Here is a 21,568-nt window from a genome sequence, read left to right as displayed (position 1 = left end):
GATCAGTAACTTTTAACTCTGTTTACATTGTCTTTGGATATACAATATTTTTTTTATTTTTTAGGGAGTTTATTTACTCTTTTGTTGCCTGTGCCATTGAAATCATATCCAAGAAATCACTTCCAATTTCAATGTTGTAAGGTTTTATGACCCAGATTTTCTTCTAAAAGCTTATAGTATTAAGATTTATATTTAGGTCTTTTATCTATTTTGAGTTAATATTTGTATATGTGTTAGGTAAGGGTCCAATTTTATTCTTTTTCATTTATTATTATTTTTCAACAATATTTAGTTAAAAGACTAGTATTTCCTCCACCAAAAGTTCATGGAAACCTTGTCAAAAATAACTTGACAATGTATGGAAGAATTTATCTCTAGGCTTTTATTTAGCTCCAATGGTTTATATATCTGCCTTTAGAACAGTACTACACTGTTTCAATTATTGTAGCTTTATATGGTTTGAAATCAGAAAATATACATCTTCTAGCTTTGTTCTCCTTTGAGACTGTTTTGGGTATCTAGAGTCCATATTCCATATCAGGATAGATTTTTTCTGAAAAATAAATAAATAAATGTATGATAGTTTCACCTAAAAAAAAAAAAAGAAAAAAATATTCTCTGGTAAGAAAGAAAGCAAAAAGAAATATTGAAATGTTATCTTTAAGTCATCAAAAGTTTGGTACCAGACAAATGAAACTGTTATGTGAGATTATCAATGTTAATATTGTATAAATTGCTATAATACTAGATGTCAACCAGTAAGCCAAGCGCGGGAAGGAGGGATGGGGAGGGAATGGGGTGGGGATCGTGGTAGGGGCTAACTGGGCGAGATGTGCATGTATGTCTACAAAAGTATTTTCTTTATACCACTATGATGTATGAATACATTGCACCAATAAAAATAAATTAAAAAAAAAAAAAGAAATCTGAGGATAGATCTACCATATTGAATTCACGGCTATACCACTCCTCAGTATCTTGACAAAAGGGCTTGAAATCAAAGAACTACAGTAACATATGCATACCCATGTTCATTGCAGCACAATTAATAATAGCCAAAGTATGGAACCAACCTAGGTCTCCATCAACAGATGAATGGATTACAAATTATGGGTTGATATACACAATGGAATTCTATTCAGCTATAAAGAAGAATAAAATCATGTTATTTGCAAGATAGAAAGACCTGGATAATATTATGTTAAATGAAATCATCCAAGCACAGAAAGAGAAGAGACCTATGTTTTCCATAATATGCCCAAAGTCCCTAGTTTAGATTTCATTATTTGGAATCCCCAGAGTAGTCTTGTTTTGCACTTCTCTGATTGTTAATAATGTTGAGTATTGTTTATATATTTATTGGCAAATTTGAATTTTTTCTTTTGTAAAATATTTATTTAGTTCACTTGCCCATTTTTTTCCCACAGTCTGCTTTAGGGGAAATTGTCTCTAAGCTATACCGCAAGAGTGAACGCTGAGTAATTTTTACATTTTTTATTGGTGCATTATATTCATATATCATATTGGGGTAGAAAACTTGTGTGAACATACATGTACACATAACCTATTTAGCTTCTACCCAATTCCCACCCCCATTCACACCTTCACTCCTGTTGCTTGGCTTAGTGGTTGACTTCGATATGTTTAAGTACATTGTGTGTTTTAGAGAATTTCCTTCTTCCCCCCTCCCATCCCCTCATTTAGGTTGTCTTGTTTGCTCTTCTATAGGATTCCCTTTTTCATCTAGACTTTTTCCTTTGACTCATTTCTCCTTAGCTTTCACATATTAGGGAACACATCTGATTAGTTATTTTTTGTGACTGATTAATCTCACTTAGCATTATGTCCTCCAGTTCCATCCATTTCCCTGAAAATGATGTAACTGAGTTTTTTTTAATGGTTGAGTAAAATTCCATTGTGTATATATCCCACAGTTTTGTAAAATATTTATCTGTTGATGGACATCTTGGCTGGTTCCATAGTTTGGCCATGGTGAATTGTGCAGCTATGAAAACAGACACACATGTATTAGTTTGGTACTTTGGTTTCTTTTCTTTTGGGTAGATACCCAGAAATGGTATTGCTGGATCAAATGGTAGATTTGTTCCTATTCTTTTGACGATTATCCATACTGTTTTCCAAAGGGGTTGCACTAATTTGCAATCCCGCCAACAATGTCTTAGGGTTCCTACTTCTCCACATACTCACCAGCATTTGTTTTGTTAGTGTTTTGAATGATTGCCATTCTAGTTGGAGTTAGATGAAATCTCATGGTAGTTTTGATTTGCATCTCTCTGATTGCCAATGATGTTGAGCATTTTTTCATGCATTTATTGGCCATTTGAATTTATTCTTTTGTGAAGTGCTATTTAGTTTGCTTGCCCATTTTGTTATTGGATGATTTGTTTTTTTAGTGTTGAGTTTCTTGAGTTCTCTGTATATTCTAGATATTAGTCCTCTATTGGAGGTATAGGTAGCAAAAATCTTCTCCCAATATGTTGGTTCTCAGTTGAGAATCCTGACAGTTTCCTTTGCTAAACAGAAGCTCTTCAACTTCATGCAATCCCAAGTACTGATTCACCTTTTAATATGTTGTGCTTTTGGGGTCTTGTTGAGAAAGTTTTTATCTGTGCCTATGTGTTGCATTGTTGGACCTATGCCCTCTTCAAGGAGTTTCAAAGTCTCTGGTTTAATTTCCAATTCTTTGATCCATCTTGAATCGACTCTTGTGCAGAGTGAGAATGTGGGATTAATTTCCAATTTTCTGCATATGGTTAACCAGTTTTGCCAACACTATTTGTTGAAGAGGCTATCTTTTTTCCAGTGTATGTTTTTCTCCCCTTTGTCAATTGGCTGAAAGTGTGTGAACTTGTTTCTGGGTCTTCTCTTTTGCTCCATTGGTTTATGTATCTGTTTTTGTGCCAGTACCATGCTATTTTTATTACAATGTCTTTGTAGTATAATTTAAAGTCAGGTATTGTGATTCTTTCTGCATGGGTTCTGTTGCTGAGAACTACTTTGTCTAGTCTGAGCTTTTTGTTATTCCAGATAAATTTAAGGACTGATTTTTCTTTTTTCTTTTTTTTGGTGGTACTGGGGTTCCTGGAAGCCCTTCTACCTCCGGGCTACACTCCCAGACCTATTTTTACATTTTATATTTGGAAACAGGGTCTCCTAAGCCAGCACGCACAGCTGGCTTCGAACCTGCGTGATCCTCCTGTCTCTGCCTCCCAAGCGCGGGGATTACAAGCGTGCGCCACCACGCCTGGCTAAGGACTAATTTTTCTATGTCTGTGAGGAATGATCTTGGTAGTTTAATGGACATTGTGTTAAATCTGTAGATCACTTTTGGAAGGATGGCCTTTTTAATAATATTTATTCTGCCAATCCATGAACATGGAAGATCTTTCCATCTTCTAAAATCTTTGAATTCTATTTCAATGTTTTATAATTTTCGTTGTAGAGATCTTTTACCTCATTGCTTAAGTTTATTCCTAAGATTTTTTTTTTGTGGGAGATTCTGAGTATAAGTGTTTTCTGAATTTATTTTTCATTGGATTTATGGTTGGTGTACAGAATAGCTTCTGATTTTTTAAAGATTGATTTTGCATCCAGACACTTTGCTGAATTTGTTGATCAGTTCTATTAGCCTTTTCGTTGAGTTTGTTGGGTTTTCTAAATAGAGTATCATGTCATCTGCAAATAGTGAAAGTTTGAGTTCTTCTTTTCTATTGGTACTTCTTTGATTTCCTTTTCTTGCCTTATTGCTCTGGCTAGAGTCTCTAATACTATATTGAAGAGAAGTGGTGATAATGGACATCCTTGTCTTGTTCCAGTTTTTAGGGGGAATTCTTGAAGTTTTTCCCCATTTAATATGATGTTGGTGGTGGGCTTATTATAGATTGCTTTTATGATTTTGAGATATGATCCTTCTTTTCTAATACTCTGCAGTGTTTTTTTTTAAATCATAAATGGATGTTGGATTTTATCAAATGCTTTTTCAGCATCTATTGAAATGATCATGTGATTTTTGTCTTGGATTCTGTTTATATGATGAATTACATGGATTGATTTTTGTATGTTGAACCAGGCTTGCATCTTTGGAATAAACCCTACCTGGTCATGTTGTATAATTTTCTTTATGTGGTTTTGAATGCATGTTGCTAGTATTTTGTTTAGTATTTTTGCTTCCAGGTTCATCAGAGATATAGGCCTGTAATTTTCCTTCCTTGAACTGTCTTTCTTCAGTTTGGGTATTAGTGTGATGTTGGCTTCATAGAATATATTTGGGAGAGTCCTGGTTTTTTCTATTTCACGATATAGTTTGAAGAGTATTGGGGTTAGGTCTTCTATAAAGGTTTTATAGAATTCACTTGGGAAACCATCTGGTCCTGGGCTTTTCTTTGATGGTAAGCTCTTTATTGCTGTTTCAGTCTCTTTGATTACTCTTGGTTGGTTTAAATTTTCTATATTTTCTTGACTCAGTTTAGGAAGGTTGTATTTTTCTGGAAAGTTGTCAATTTCCTCCAGATTTTCCATTTTGTTGGAGTATAGTTTTTCAAAAGAGTTTCTGATAATCCTCTATATTTCTACACTGTCAGTAGTAATGTCTTCTTTTTCATTCTATCTTCATAATTTGGATTTTTTTATCTCTTATTTTAGTTAGCTTGGCTAGTGTTTTATCTATATTGTTAATTTTTTAGAGAAACCAACTTTTAGTTTTGTTGATTTTCTTATTTTGTTTATTCTCTATTTCATTAATTTTAGCTCTAATTTTAATAATTTCCTGTCTTCTACTGGCTTTGGGGTTAGATTGTTCCTTTCAAGGGCTTTGAGGTGTGTCATTAGGTTATTTATTTGAAGATTTTCTGTTTTTTTTAATGTGAGCACTCAGTACTATAAATTTTCCTCTTAATACTGCCTTCAAAGTGTCTCAGAGGTTTTGATATGTTGTATCTTTATTTTCATTTGTTTCTAGAAATTTCTTTATTTCACCTCTCATGTCTTCTATGACTGATTCTTCATTCAGAAGTATGGTGTTCAGTCTCCACATGTTTATATTGTTTCTCTGGGTCTTCTTATAGTTGATTTCTAGTTTCATTTCATTATGATCTGAAATGACACAGGGGAGTATGTAACATTTTTAAAATTTGCTAGTGCTCATTTTGTGTCCCAGGATGTGATCTATTTTGGAGAAAGTTCTGTGAGCAGCATTTAAGATTCTCTCCGTGGCTTCCACATTGGTCATTTTGACAATTATGTGGCGTGGGGAACCTCTTCTCTCATCCTGTCTAAAGGGAGTTCTATAAGTTTCCTGGACCTGTGTATGGACCTCTTGCTCTATGTTTGGAAAAATTTCTGCTATTACTTCCTTGAAGAGATTATTGATCCCTTTTGTTTCACCTTCTTTTCCTTCCTCTATTCCGATTATTCTTATGTTAGCTCTCTTAAAATGGGCCCATATTTATTCAATGTCAAATTAACTTCTTTCAGATTTTTTAAGTTATAAACTATGCATTTATTTTTGTTTTTCTTTTTTAAATTTATTTTTATTGGTGCATTGTAATCGTACATCACATTGGAATATAAGACTTGAGGGGATATACAAGTACACACCATCCAATTAGCCCTCATCCACTCCCCATCCCATTCCTTCCCCCTCCCTCGATCCCATGCTTGTTTGGTGATTAACTCTGATACATTTGTTTATGTTCCTCCTGAGATTTAAAGAGGTTCCAACCTCCCCTATCCCATACCTTAATTGCTTTGCTATAGGGTCCTTTCTATAACAATACCTCTTCCTGTTATTCCTTTCCTCCTAGTTATTGCTGATTAGGGGAAGCATCTGTTTTTTTTTTCTGCAATATTTCTCTGTGCATGCCCCGTTGCAAGTACCGATCCCACTCTTGACGGCCCCAGTAGTGGCCTGGCTACCCGGTGGACTGATTCAGATCTCGCTGGCTCAAGCACCGGCCTTGCCTCATGGCAGGCTCTGATCCCGGCCTTGGAGGCCTCAGTAGAGGCCTTGCCTCAAGGCAGGCTCCGATGCTGGCCGCTGGCCCTAGCACCAGTCTAACCTCTCAGCAGGCTCTGATCCCAGCCTTGGAGGCCCCAACACCAGCCTTGCCTCAAGGCAGGCTCCGATCCCGACTTTGCTGACCCCAGCACCGGCCTAACCCTTCGGCAGGCTCCAATCCCAGCCTTGCTGGCCCCGGCACCACCCTACCCTCTTGGCAGGCTCTGATTCTGGCCTCAGAGGCCTTAGTAGTGGCCTTGCCTCACAGCAGGCTCCAATCCCAGCCTCACTGGCCTTGGCACCAGCCTTACCCCTCATCAGGCTCCAATCAGGCCTTGGAGGCCCCAACACCAGCCTTGCCTCATGGCAGGCTCTGCTACTGGCCTCGTTGTCACCAGCACTGGCCTAACCCCTTGGCAGGCTCCGATCCCGGCCTTGGAGGACCCAGCACCAGCCTTGCCTCGTGGCAGACTCCAATCCTAGACTCGCTGGCCCTGGTACCGGCCTACCCTCTCAACAGGCTCCAATCCCAGCATCGGAGGCCTTAGTAGCTGCCGTGCCTCACGGTAGGCTCTGATCCTGGCCTCGCTGGCCCCAACACTGGCCTTACCCCTCGGCAGGCTCCAATACAGGCCTTAAGGGCCCCAGCACCAGCCTTGCCTCATGGCAGACTCCGATTCCGGCCTCGCTGGCCTGGCACCAGCCTAATTACTCAGCAGGCTCTGATCCCGGCTTCGGGGGCCTCAGTAGCGACCTTGCCTCAAGGCAGACTCCAATGCTGGCCGCTGGCCCCAGCACCAACCTACCCTCTCAGCAGGCTCTGATCCCAGCCTTGGAGGCCCTAGCAATGGCCTTGGCTCATGGCAGGCTCCAATCCCGACCTTGCTAAACCCAGGACAGGCCTAACCATTTGGTAGGCTCCAAGCCCGGCCTCGAAGGCCCCAGCACTGGCCTTGCCTCATGGCAGGCTCCGATCCTGGCCTCTCTGGCCTTGGAACCAGCCTACCCTCTCGGCAGGCTCTGATTCCGACCTTGGAGGCCTTAGTAGCAGTCGTGCCTCATGGCAGGCTCCAATCCTGGCCTCACTGGCCCTGGCACCGGCCTTACCCCTTGGCAGGCTTCATCCAGGCCTTGAAGGCCCCAGCACCAGCCTCACCTCACAGCAGGTTCCACTCCCGGACTTGCTGGCCCTGGCACCGGTCTAACCCCTCAGCAAGCTCCAATCCCGGCCTCATAGACCTCAGAAGCGGCCTTGCCTCACGGCAGGCTCCAATCCCGACCTTGATGACCCTAGCACCGGCCTAACCCTTAGGCAGGCTCCAATCATGGCCTCGGAGGCCCCAGCACCGGCCTTGGCTCATGGTAGGCTCTGATCCCAGCCTCGCAGGCCCTGGTACTGGCCTTACCCCTCGGCAGGCTCTGATCCCAGCCTTGGGGTATCAGTAGTGGCCTTGCCTCATGGCAAGCTCTGATGCCGGCTGCTGGCCCCGGCACCGGCCTAACCCCTCGTTAGGTTCTGATTCCATGCTCGGAGGCCCCAGAACCGGCCATGCCTCAAGGCAGACTCTGATCCTGGCCTCGCTGGCCCCAGCACTGAACTAACTCCTCGGCAGGCTTTGATCCCGGCCTTGGAGGTGCAGCACCGGGCTTGCTTCACAGCAGGCTCTGATCCCGACCTTGCAGACCCTGATACTGGCCTAACCCTTTGGCAGCTCCAATCCTGGCCTCGGAGGCCCCAGCACTGGCCTTGCCTTACAGCAGGCTCCGATTCCAGCCTCGCTGGCCCCGGCACCAGCCTAACCCCTCAGCAGGCTCTGATCCTGGCCTCGGAGGCCACAGTAGTGGCCTTGCGTCACGGCAGGCTCCAATGCTGGCCGCTAGCTCAGGCACTGGCCTAACCCCTCAGCAGGCTCTGATCCGGGCTTTGAAGGCTTCAGTAGTGGCCTTGCCTCAAGGTAGGCTCCGATGCCAGCCACTGGCCCCGGCACCGGCCTAACCCCTTGTCAGGTTCTGATCCCGTGCTCGGAGGCCCCAGCACCGGCCTTGCCTCAAGGCAGACTCTGATCCTGGCCTCACTGGCCCTGGCAATGGCCTAACCCCTTGGCAGGCTCCGATCCTGGCCTCGGAGGCCCCAGCACTGGCCTTGCCTCACTGCAGGCTCTGATCCCGACCTTCCTGACCCTGACACTGGCCTAACCCTTCGGCAGGCTCTAATCCTGGCCTTGCTGGCTCTGATTCTGGCCTCGGAGGTCTTAGTAGCGGCCTTGCCTCATGGCAGGCTCTAATCCGAGCCTCACTGGCCCTGGCACCAGCCTTACCCCTCAGCAGGCTCCAATCCTGTCCTCAGAGGCCCCAGCACCGGCCTTGCCTCATGGCAGGCTCTGATCCCGACCTTGCTATCCCGGTACCGGTCTAACCCTTTGGCAGGCTCCAATCCTGGACTTGGAGGCCCCAGCATTGGCCTTGCCTCATGGCAGGCTCCAATCTCAGCCTCACTGGCCCAGGCACTGGCCTAACCCCTCAGCAGGCTCTGATCCTGGCCTCAGGTGCCTCAGTAGTGGCCTTGCCTCACAACAGGCTCTAATGCCAACCGCTGGTCCTGGCACTGGCCTAACCCTTTGGCAGGCTCTGATGCTGGCCTCGGAGGCCTTAGTAGTGGCTGTGCCTCACGGTGGGCTTCAATCCCAGCCTCACTGGCCCCAGCACCAGCCTTACCCCTCAGCAGGCTCTAATCTAGGCCTTGGAGGCCCCAGCACTGGCCTTGCCTTAAGGCAAGTTCCACTTCGGGACTTGCTGGCCCCGCCACCGGTCTAACCCCTTGGCATGCTCTGATCCCGGCCTCAGAGGCCTCAGTAGCAGCCTTGCCTCAAGGCAGGCTCCAATGCCGGCTGCTTGCCCCGGCACCAGCCTACCCCTTGGCAGGCTCCAATCCCGGCCTCAGAGGCCCTAGCACCGGCCTTGCCTCACGGCAGGCTCCAATCCCAATCTTTCTGACCCTGGGACTGGCCTAACCCTTCAGCAGGCTCCAAGCCCAGCCTTGGAGGTCCCAGCATCAGCATTGCCTCATGGCAGGCTCCAATCCTGGCCTTGCTGGACCCAGCACTGTCCTACCCTCTCAGTAGGCTCTGATCGTGGCCTCGGAGGCCTTTGTAGCGGCCGTGCCTCATGGCAGGCTCCAATCCCAGCCTCACTGGCCCCAGCACCAGCATTACCCCTCAGCAGGCTCCAATCCAGGCCTTGGAGGCCCCAGCATCAGATCTCTGCCTCCCCTGAGTACTGGCCACTGCCATTGTCACTGCCTCTACCATTTCAAATCTTTCCCAAGCTCTTTTTCCACTCTGAATGTTGTTCAGTGTTCCTAAGCATGCATGACGGTAGCATTTGATGTTTGGTGTAATTTCTCCAAAAAATAAGGTTGGTAGGATCAGATTTCTGCATCTCCTGAATACAAATCTGCACCACCATAGCAGCAACTGCTTCCAACACCATCTTCCTCCTAAGTCTCCGCTAAACTCTCTCCTTACAGATGATGTCCAGGATTCTTAAGAATGTAGAGAAGAAACAGTCCTCCTTTGTGTGAATTTTTCCAAAAGTTCCAGTTCATTTTGGATAAGTTTTGTCTGCATCTCCTGTATCTTGGCATCTGCTGTGCCCTTCTTGACCCCTCTTCAATATTTTTCTTTTGTTTTTACTTTTTCTTTTTTTTTTTTTTTTTGAATAAGAGAAGACAGTATCTGTGGTTTGAGGAGGTTGTGGGATCAGGCACTCAGTAGCACTTCCGGGGGTCTTGTGTGCCCCGCCTGACCCCCGCCTGGGCTCAGTGCCTTGCGAGGCTGGCCCCGGTTTCTCTGGGTGTCTAGCATGCTCCACCCGACCCCGCCCGGGGCCCAGGTCCTGTGACCCAGGCCCCAGTTTCTCAGGAGGTCCAGCAGGCCCCACCTGAGCCCCTCCTGGGGCCCAAGGCCCTGGGCCCTGGTTTCTCGGTGGGGGGGAGTGTCCGGCGTGCTCTGCACAACTCTGCCTGGGGCCCAGAGTCCTGAGACCCAGGCCCTGGCTCTTATGGGGGTCTGGTGTGCCCCACCTGAGCCCCACCTGGGGCCCAGGGCCTTTCGACCCAGGCCCAGGTTACTCCGGGGGTTGGGCATGCTCCGCACGACCTCGCCTGGGGCCTGGTGTCCTGCAATCGGCCCTGGTTTCTCTATGCATTTGTTTTTGGAGTGATTATCTTCTATGAGCTAGATTCTATTCTCCATGTGGTCTAGTCAATTGTTTATAATCTGAATTGATGCCTATACTTCAATGATTGCATCCTTTATTTCTTTTAGACTCTCTAAATTCTTTTCAAAGGTCCTGTATTATTTCTACAGTTATTTTCCTGATTTGATCTTCTAAAAATCTCTGAATTTCTGTGTTATCAGGTTCTGATGTTGCGGGGTTGTGGGTGCTCATTGCTTCATTGTTATTCCTCTTTCCCATGATTTCAGAAGTTTGTGCCTTCTCTGGGTTTTTCTCTGCATCACTACGACTTCACTTACGGTGCTCTGGATCTCAAGTCTGTGTTTATCTCAGTCACCACTACTCCTTTACTGGGTTGTATCACAAAGTCTCAGATTCAGGGAGTTAATCAAGGCTGCACAATACCCTGAAGGTGCTGGGCTTGGCATTTTCCCACAGGGAGCTGAGACTAGGGTGTGGTATCTCTGCCATTGCTACTCCTTCACTGGGTTGGACTGCAAAATCTCAGATCCAGGGCTCGGCATGGTGCTGCACGCTTGTAATCCCCGTGCTTGGGAGGCAGAGACAGGAGGATCACGCAGGTTCAACGCCATCCATGCACACTGGCTTAGGAGACCCTGTTTCCAAATAAAAATGTAAAAATTGGTCTGTGAGTGTAGCCTGGAGGTAGAAGGGCTTCCAGGAACCCCAGTACCACCAAAACAAAAAGAAAAAGAAAAAGAAAAACAAACAAACAAAAAACCCCCCTCAGATCCAGGGTTTTTGTCAAAGCTGCGCAAGTTGCACGGGGTGCAGTGCTGGGATTTCTCCTGTAGGGCCTGCAATTTCGCTTATGGTTGTTGTGTACGGTGATCTGGAGCTGTTGCGGGCATTGTCTACTCGCCTCCACCTCTTGCAATATGGCACTGCTGCCACGCCTTTGGCAGGCTTGAGGCTGGCGAATTTCTTTTCTGTTTTTGGGTTGTTCTGAGTCCCCGGAGGGTTTGATTAGCTTGGCCACTGGGAGTTTTAGATGTTCTTTGTGCTGAAAGAACTGCTGAATTACACCCTAGTTATCCGCAGCTGCTCACTTCAGCTCCTTGTTTACCTTTCTTCTCTGGAGCCTTGTGCTGTGAGGGATGATGATGCCAGCGCCTTAACCATTGTTTTTGAACATTCATTTGTGTGCTTTTTCTCAGGCATAGAAGAATTTTTCCACTTACAGAGACGTTTTATGTTTGTATCTCTCAGGTATCTAGGGCATTTTTATTTGGTACTACTTTGAACTTATTGCAAATTCTGAGAACCATCTGTTCATTTAGTCCTACCTTACCTTTTGTACAAAGATATGGGAGACTTGATCTGTTATAATAATTGCACAAGGAAATGATCTTTGTTTTTTCCTGTCTTTTTTCCTCTCCATCTTTGTTTAGAGCCATTCTGCAATCTCAGAGTTTTAAGGAAGTATAAATAGCCAGACTGGTTTGTTTGACGCTGAGGGTGGGTTCAGTATGTAGTTCTTCTACATTATCCCCTGAATTAATAAAAATTGGCCCTTGTCAAAAAACCCAATTATTTATAATTTTGATTCATATAGTCTAGATGGAGGCAACTTTGGTGCTCTAATATTTCACTTCTGGTTGCCTACTTCTAGAACTATAACTTTTCTTTTTTGGTGCTGGAGATGGAACCCAGGGGCATTCTACCTCTGAGATATCCCCAGCCCTACTTTTTTATTCTTTATTTTGAAGCAGGGTCTCACCAAGTTGCAAAGTGCCTCACTTAAGTAGCTGGGGCTGGCTGCAAACCCAGATCCTCCTGTCTCAGCCTCCCAAATGCTGAGATTACAAGCATGAGCCACCACACACAGCTTCCATAAGTTCTAATGATGCTTTTAAATTGATTTCTTGTTTAAATTGGCCTTATTTTTGGATTATACCTCTCATCAGTTCTGGGGCATTCTCTGTCATTATAACTTCAAATTTTGTGCCTACTATGCTTTGTGTCTCATCTTTTTGGACTTGTATACTTATGCTAGACTTTATGATTCTGTTATCATTTGTTCAATTCACCTACATCTTTTCTACCTATATGCTAATGTATTATCTTCCTACAGCTTCTGGAACAAATTACTACACATTTATTGTCTTCAAAAACGTAATTTTTTTCTTTCCTAGTTATGGAGAGCAGAATTTCAAGTGTCTTCAGGGCTAGATCCTTCTTGGTGATCTAAAGGAGAAGCTGATCCATGTCATTTTCCTGGCCTCAAGTGTTACCAGAAATTCTATCACCAAGTTTTCTTTTATGAAGTGGGATATCCTAAACAAAACTCCAACAAAGAAGCTCATTATTCTATCTTATTTTCTCTCTGAGTTCTCTACATTCAGCTTTGTATTAGATTTACTCTAATTTTCTGTTATACCATTATAGTTATCATATAGGCAATTTAGTCAAGCTTCTTTTCCTGACCTAACAAACATAGCATAGTTGGCAAATTTTTATTGGTCATTAGTGATATTCACTCTGCTAGAATTTACACCCTTGTACAATCTTCTCCCCTTGAATCTGGTGTAAAAATTTTGACTAGCTTCTAAGGAATAGAATACAACAGAACTGATGCAGTGGCACTTCTAAGTTAGGGTATAAAAGGACAAGTGATTCTGTTTGGGTGCTATATGTCATGCTCTATCTTGAATGCTTCACTGTAGGGAAAAACTAGCTGTCATGTTATAAGGCAACCTCTGAAAAGGCATGAGTGATAAATATTTGCCAGCGACCACATGATAGTTTGACAACTTGAGAAAACTCCAGCCATAGCTGACCACTCCATCATGGTTATATAAGAATTCCTAAATCAGAACAACTAAATTAATCTGCTCTCAGATTTCTGACCACCCCCAAATGGTAAGGCAATTAATTTTTTTAGCCACTAAGTATTGAACTAAATCATTAGGTAGCTAATATATTTCTCTTGCTGACAGGACAATAGTTTGAGTCATGCAAGGAGTGTTTGAGGTATAAGCAAGAGAAGGTTGAGACTGAGATTATAAGATATTTTATTTATTAAAGAGTAAAATAGTATATTAACAAACTTGTTTAATAAAGAAATAACAACTTTAATTCTTCTAAAAGTGATTACTGGCTAACCCATCAGAAATACTGGCACTGAATACCTCCATGGCTGTGTAACTCAAAAGCTAAGAGACTAGCTGAAGTCAGGATATGAATTCCTGAATAGCTTTTTCCAGAAATAATTAAATAAAAGACACTTTAATAATTAAATTGAAGTGAAACTTCATTCTTGCAAAAAGAGTACTTTGTCATTGCTATAGCCAATGTTCCTGATCAAAAGGAAACACAAGTTTGTGACAATGATCCAATGGGTCTGGCTCTAGAACAACCTTTAGCTTTTTTATGTGTGACTTAGTATAGAAGTTTTGGGAATGAATTAGAGGCTGGAGACTGATTTGACATTGGGGATATTTGGGCATTTAAATCTGAGACCTACCCTTTAAATTTAAACCACTAGTGCTGCAAGGTCCTCTTGGCTTTTCATGTCTAAAAACCACCCAGGTATGTTTCACCACCTTGAGGGACATGGCTTCCACCATCAATGGGTGAATGGCTATCTTGCTGCCTGAGATTTGAAGTGCCTAAACAACAACCTTTTTTTCTGGTGGTATAGGACAGGGACTAAAACAATGAAGAGATGAGAGGAGGACAAAGATGTCAGTGCAGCAGATTATCATCTGGAGCTTCATGCTATTTATATATTGCTGTGGATTTTCAAAGATGAAGTAACTGTCTCCAGTACAGGGAAGTTTCAGGTCACAGTCCTAGAGCTTGGCTGGTTTTATCAATCTGGCAATTCAGAGTCAATGCAAAGGACATTCCCAGCACCTGAAAGAAGAATTGGGAAAGTGTAAAGTATTCAAAACAGAAACCATTTCTCCCACAATTCCTGGGGTTGGCTCCACAAAATAGGAAATATCAATCACATGGCAACAACCTTTTCTACCACCATTTTCAATTTCTGCTCAGAATTCTTTCTTTAAGCTTGAGAATAGCAATGGTAAAATAAATGGGAACAAGGACAAGACAACGAAGTAAAACATATTGGGACAGCTTCATACCCTTCATACCCTGATGCTGGTACAGTCAAATTCTGTTAACACTGCAGTTAACTTAACACTCTACCCATGCCCCATTCCTCTTTGATTTTCCAAGCAGGGGAAAATCACTTTTTTTTTTTAGTTCCTTGGTCAGGTCTTAAATAGGCTGTTATATATCAAATACTTGAGTAGAAAATGTTAGAAATATCATACTACAAAAAAGCACAAAATACCTCCCAATTGAGTCTTGCTTGTTAAACTAGTCACAGGAACAACTAGAAAATTTATCATAGTTTTCATCAACTCCTTCTTAACCTACAAGGCCAATTTTTCAAGTGGACTGGTTCATCAGTCATGATCTTTCCAGACAAGATGAGTGAGTGACCAAAGTGGGATTCTGCTTAGTAGCTTTTCATTTGACTATGAATCACTCATAAACTTGTATCTCTGGGGGATAAGTTGACTATAAAGATGTTTTCAGCTGGGCGTGGTGGCGCACGCTTGTAATCCCCGCGCTTGGGAGGCGGAGACAGGAGGATTGCGCAGCTTCGAAGCCAGCCGCGTGCGCTGGCTTAGGAGACCCTGTTTCTAAATAAAAATATAAAATAGGTCTGGGCGTGTAGCCCGGAGGTATAAGGGCTTCAGGAACCCCAGTACCACCAAAAAAAAAAAAAAAAAAAAAAAGATGTTTTCATAGTATGTTTTCTACATACTGGAGTCAAATTGATAAGCATTTGTTACTTGTTTGGGGGAATTCATATACTAATTAAATAGATAACATTTTTGTACAAGTGCTATGTTCCCATTGCTATTCTGAAACTTTATATGATTTAACTCATTTAAACATTATAATAGTACTAGAATTAAGCTTTTACCTGGATCACACATACACAGATGGTAATGATTCCGATATACAAGAAATTGGAGTGAAACCATTGCTGTGTTTTCATGTAGCAACCCTACAAAAATACAGGTACAAATGATAATATTCTGTAATTCAACTTTCAGGATAATTATTAGAAAAGATAGTTTATATTTTGTCCTGTGCAATCAAAGAGACTTAGGTCGGTATTATAATTTTGTTTGCTTTGAATGGATAACAAAATATGCATAAAGCAGAAATTATTAAAATGGAGACTTCCTGGCATTCCAGTGATCCTAATGTAGAAGTTCTAGATTCTTACCTACGGAGTTAAACTAGATCCAAAGAGGCAGGTCAGTAATAAATACCCTTATGTCCTTTGAACACTCAGTGCTGATCTAAGATTAACAAATAAGAATATAGGCTATGTAACCCAAAATTAATTTGTATTTCAAGTTCTGCTTCAACAATCAATGACTTTATCATTGCCCTACTAAGCTCCTGGAAAGTTGTTGATTGGTAGATAGCCTAGTTTTTCTCTAAGAGACCTAAAAAATTTCTGAAAATTTACAAACCTCAGGAGTGTGTAATATCCCAAATCTTAGTGATTTGGTCTAGTTGGAAGATGACTTGGGCTTTTTCTCTGAGCCTATTCTGAGGTTCTAAATTATGTGAGAAGATACTCTCCCTCCCCAAATAATCACTCCTTCACTTATAATTCATTTCACTAAGGAGCTAGATTCTGTCACCTCTAAGGAAGGAACAGAGAACTGGTAGAAGGACAAACTTTTTAACCTTAATCCTGTATATTTTACTTTCAACTCTATGGATACCTATTGCTTGCCCAAGAAATATCTAGACTCAACCCACTGCCATTTTCAAGCAAACTCTCTCAATTTAATGTAATAGTTTAGTATAGTGAGATTCTTCACTCTGTTTCTAGCAAAATGAATGAAATATTTTTATGCTGTGTTTTTTTAACCTGAAGTTGTCACTGTGCTTTCTTTGGTTCAAAGTCCCAAATTTCTAAATGGAAGGACTAGGTCCTTTATGACTGCAATCACAAAGCTAATTAAACATTTAAATAAAGAAGTTAGTGACACAATGTTGCCAACAAAATTACCTTAACTTGTGGATCTGAGGGGCAAGATGCTGGTATATGACTCTTCCAATCACTGGTGCCATTTACACCACAGCAATGCAGCTATAGGCCAAATAACCAGAAACATAATGGTTAGACAGTCTACAGAAAAAAAAATTAGACATTGGAAGAAAGGATGTGCCATTCAGATCTGACTACAGCAAAAATTGTATCAGTCTACTATTATGGGCTCATTGGAACAAAGTGCTTTCAAATCTGTTATACCATTTTATTCACGTAAGACCTCTGTGAAGATACCATTTTATTTATATAAGACCTCTGTGAAGTTGAGAGGATAAGTTTATTCATATCTTACATATCAAGAATTATGCATCTGGGGAACTTTATGATAAAGAGATCAGGCTGACCATACCTTGGCCCACCAGCCAGCCTTAAGATAACAGAAAACAATATAATTGAATATCATGTGCCTTCTTATGCGAGGCAGCAGAAGATACTAGCTATGAGTCTTTCCATAAAACAGAACCTTTCTTATGAGAAACAAAGGCTCCCTGAAACCAAAATACCTTGAGGTAGAAACTAGCAAGATCCAGAAAGTGGGGAAATCTACAGAACAAATAATCTAATTTCTTTTCACAAACATATAGCATGAACAAAGAAGAATACTATTATAGACTCAAAAAATTAGAGACATATCCAACTTTAACATATGTTTTGTTTAGATCTTAATTTTAAAATTTTTTATTGGTGAAGTATAGTCATACATTTTTATGGAGTACAGGATGGTAGAGACATTCATGTAGATATCACTCATTTAACCCTTCCTCAATTCTCACCCCATTAGAAAACTTTTGAGAAAATTAAGATAATTTGATTATAGTCTATATTAATTATATTTGATGGAGAAAATGATAAAATGTCTAGTATTTGCTTTAAAATATTATTGCAAACGTGAAGGGTATTAGATGAGATGAAACTGGCAAATATTTTCTTTACTTTTGTATATGTAAAAATTATGTAAAAAGTGTTTCTAAGCAATTTTTGTGATAGCCAAGATGTTATTCTGGATCTTGGAACTATGGACTTTAGATTCTGAAACTTCCTACAGAGAAACACTAGTTAAACAATAGTTCCCAGGGATTGAGGATAGAAAATGAAGACTGAGCTGAGTTGAAGATTTCTTTTGTACTTACAAATGACTGGATGGAGTCCCATGCTGTCTTGGTGCTGTTGTCTGAGTGGTAACGTTGGATGCTGGTATTCAGGCCTTCAGCCACATAATCATTCAACTGGGCAGGGCAGGTTCCAACAGAGGAGACATTGTTATAAAAGAAGAGAAAAAAGGAAAGAAGGAGAATTCAAGGAATAAAAAATGTCTGGTACAGGCTAGTTGGTCAACTTGTTGCTCCCTCCCAAATTATCTCCTTGGAATTGGAGAAGTGAGGAGTGAGAGTGCATATGTGGGAAGAAGTACTAAAGGTGAGGTGACATTAAAGGAAGAAATATTCAATGGACTTTCATCCTTCTAGCACTATGGTTTTCCAAAGGAAGAAAAAGGGCAATCAAAGCAAGGACTATTCTAAGGCATGGACACAGACATCATCTACTGCCAAATACATGGGGGAAATTAAATATGAGTAAAAACACTTGTTTTACTATTCTTTCTAGGCACCCTACATGCTGCCATTCAGGTATGTTCTCTCTCCCCAATTATAATTAATTTATTTCCCACCTATCTGCTTTATTTTATTTTGTACCAAATTTTTACACTGCACACTCCCCACTTTCAGCAACAAGACAAAATTGTGTTTGTTATATTACCTTTTGTTCATACACGAAGAGCAGGATAGCCAAGGTCACCTCTGCAAGGAGGATAATCAGCAGCAGGACAAAGAACTGAGGCAAAGCAGAGACATTCTCAAAACATGGGTCCCAGTTTTCAATCCACTATTCTCTGCCCTTAGGGCATCCACAGGTATCTGTACATGTGCAGGATGTTCCTGTTCTTGCCTTCCTAAGGATTTGCAAACCTCCTGTTTTTTTGTGAGGAATATGTACTCTTTTCCTAAAATTGGGGTCTAAAGGACCAGATAAACTGTCTCCTAATTTTGTTCTCTCCCACCCATTATGTCTATCAGAATACCATGCATATATTATGTTATCTGTTGAATAAAGAAAACAATGCTTGCATTAGACTATTGAAACAGTTAAGCAAAAAACATAAACTAAACTGTATCTTTAAAGTTTTGGTCTTTATCCTTTCTACTAGATCAAGGATAGCTGATGGAGCCTGAAGGCTGAATTAGCCTTTTGAAGATGGGGGAGAGAAGGAACTTATACTTCAAGCTCAGTTTTGTCTCCAAATTTAGAGGCTTACTTCCTTTATGCCATTAATATACACAAACCCACATTTCATTTATTCTTTCTCATTACTGCAATATTAATTTTGACTAATAAAACCCTTTAACCCATGTTGATCATCTCTTGCTTTTTGCTATCAGTCTGAGAACTACTTGAGAATAGAGACAGTTTTTTTTTCATTCTTTCTCTTGGCTCTGGTTTCAGTATTGACCCAAAAGAGAAAGATAAAATAAATAATTTACAGAAGAACCAAGGCAATTGGGAACCATACCTATGGTTAGAGAAGCACTTTCATACCAAGCTCTGCTCTGGACACATTAGAGAAACATGGAGATCTTTTTTTAATAATTTTTTCAGATAAAACCCAAGATGAAAGGTGCTCCTTAGGATAATTACCCAACAGGGAACAACTGAAAGTATTTATCATCTCACACTAGAACTCAAGGGCTGTTCTAGAACACTAGAACTCACTATGAAGAATTTTGTGCAGATGTGAGTTAAGGATGCTAACTCCCATTTAAGGAGGGCCACTATGTTTATCACTTTATAGATAAATTTCCATCAGTTAAAAACTCTAAATCAGATCCTGAAATATGTTCCAACATAAAAATTTAGGCAGATGGATGGCACTTGATTTCAAGCAGACATGGAGAAAAAATAAAATGCTCCAAAGGGAAATTATAATGACAAAGAATCATTAACAGTGTAAAATGAATTCTAAGGGGAATAGCAATTCTCTCTCCCACCTAACCATGGAATTCCAGTCAAAAGCAATACTATTGGTCTATACAAACCAGGATAATCTGGTGTGCTGACCCATAAGTTCCCTGTGCTTATTGGTGATGTACTGGGAAATTTATTATAAAACTTAAGGAATTATCTCCCCAAGCCAGGGAACCATATCTACTATAAGGACTCACCGACATAAGCAGGCACTTGTTCTCCTTGATAGAGCCCATGCAGCCAAGGAAGGCAACCACCATGATAATTGAACCCACGATGACAAGCACATTGCCCAGTGTGAGGAAGGGGAGGTTATGGAAGAGCACTCCAAAGGTATTGTGGATCAGGAGGTAGATCCCAAAGCCTAGAATGCAGCATCCACAGATCTGAAAGGAAAATTCCACATTGTAAAGCCAATTGTAGTTCTCCTCACCCATGTTCTCATTTTCTTGAAATCAGAACCATCTGTTTCTGATTGAACAAATGTTCAATCAAGACTTTCATGCAAAATCTTTATCCCCTTTGCCAGGATCTTAGAAGAAAGGCAATCCAAACTCTCTCATATAGAGTTCCACTCATATCTCTTCCCATTCATACCAAGAAAGGGTAATTCCTATGAGCCACACAATATCTTCACCATAGGAATACCTAACATCACATATCCTACTCTTTGCCTACTCAATTTTTTTTTACATATGGCCTTCCCTTTTGAAAATATGACCATAGATAGGAGATATGGTGTTTGAGGAAGCTCATATTGTTTGGCAGAAAACTAGAAAATCCAAACTTATCGAAATCTTTATAGATAAATGAGTACCAAGCCATCATAAATCTGATGTTTAATTGCTAAGTGTGGCACAGTGAACCCTTCCTAGGAAATATGACCTCTCTTTCAATCAGTTATTCTTTTAAGGGATCCAGGGGAAATAAACAGGTACTTACTACCCAAATTTCAGCTGGTTTCTCACCTATAGATGACAGTTGTGAGAGCAGTAATATAAAGCCCCTGGAGAGCAATCGCACCTCCATTATTAACTGTACTGGTATCTTCCAATTTTGTAGGCTTATATTGTAACAAGATGGGAATAAGGGAAGAAATTATTTCTCCTTTGTTTCTAGTTTGGGTGTGTTAGACATGACTCAGGTATGCATGGGTTGCATTTCACTCCTGACTCTTTAGTAGAGAAAAAGAAAAACTTAGCTGGGCAGGTTGAAGGGGTAAGGGGGTAGCTCAACCATGCTCAGAAGAGAAATACTTACCCAAAAGAGCAAGTTGAAGAAAAACAGGACATATTTCAGCAATTTCAAGGTACTCATGCCCATGCTGAGATGTTCTTGCCCTAAAATGTCAAAGGACGAAAAAAGGAAATAAGTGATCTGGTTCTGCAATGTGTTCAAAACCAGAGACTCAAAAGCACAAATGTTCAGGGTTCAGGAATTGCCATCATCATCTTCAGTTTGGGTTATGGCTATCCTCTAGAAAGTTATCCCAAAATATTCTTTTAGTTTTTTATTTTCTTTGTGTTTTGCTTATCTTATTTATTTTTATCAGTGTATTGTAGTTGTACATGTTAATGGGGTACAAGATGATAGAGGTATACATGCACACATCACTCATTAAATTCTGAGCTGAGGTACCAATTTGTTCATCCTCAAAATTTATTTTTGTTTCAAGTCAACAAGCAATTTCCAGCATTAAATTAAACAGTATGGATGAAATACAAATGACTAATAAATATATAAAAAATTCACAATCATTAGCAATCAGGGAAATGCAAGTCAAAACTAGATTGATATTTCATCTGGTTCCAATTAGAATGGCAATTATCAAGAATACAAACAATATTAAATATTGATAATGATGCAGGGAAACAAAAAATTTTGTTGTGATTGCATATTAGTGCAGCAACTGTGGAGATCAGTGTGGAGGTTCCTCATTTCTACATTTTTGGAAAGCCTGTCACCCTTTGCACAAGCTATATTAAGCTATATGAGATAAAATAAATCATCTCAAAAAGCAGTACTAAATGCCATAAAAATTTATATTTTTAGTTGGCTGATAAAAGAATATTTCATGAATGTGACATTTAAATTGACATTCAAATGAGTGTCATTTGGCTTGAGCAGCTAAACATTGACTAACATAATCCTGGGAACTCTATAGTTGAGCTGTGAAT

General features: G+C 41.1%; 1 protein-coding gene across 2 annotated transcripts; it reads right to left on the bottom strand.

The window, feature by feature from the left end:
• Nucleotides 1-14,059: 14,059 nt before the first annotated feature.
• On the bottom strand, nt 14,060-20,726 carry CD53 (CD53 molecule; the record flags this gene model as incomplete). Of its 2 annotated transcripts, XM_080691025.1 has the most annotated exons (7): nt 14,060-14,131; nt 15,219-15,302; nt 16,329-16,409; nt 17,501-17,596; nt 18,129-18,203; nt 19,589-19,777; nt 20,652-20,726. In XM_080691025.1, 7 exons carry the CDS (start codon nt 20,712-20,714, stop codon nt 14,060-14,062), a joined length of 660 nt encoding a protein of 219 aa, XP_080547151.1. The 2 variants fall into 2 exon arrangements, with proteins under 2 accessions (XP_080547151.1, XP_080547150.1); XM_080691024.1 differs by lacking the exons at nt 16,329-16,409; nt 17,501-17,596 and having other exon boundaries at nt 20,652-20,714.
• Between the last annotated feature and the right edge of the window lie 842 nt (nt 20,727-21,568).

Source organism: Muscardinus avellanarius, assembly GCF_963383645.1.
Source record: "Muscardinus avellanarius genome assembly, chromosome: 3".
NCBI classification, from domain to species: domain Eukaryota; kingdom Metazoa; phylum Chordata; class Mammalia; order Rodentia; family Gliridae; genus Muscardinus; species Muscardinus avellanarius.
Note: the sequence above shows the minus strand (reverse complement) of the source record. Positions and strands in the feature narration are given on the sequence as shown.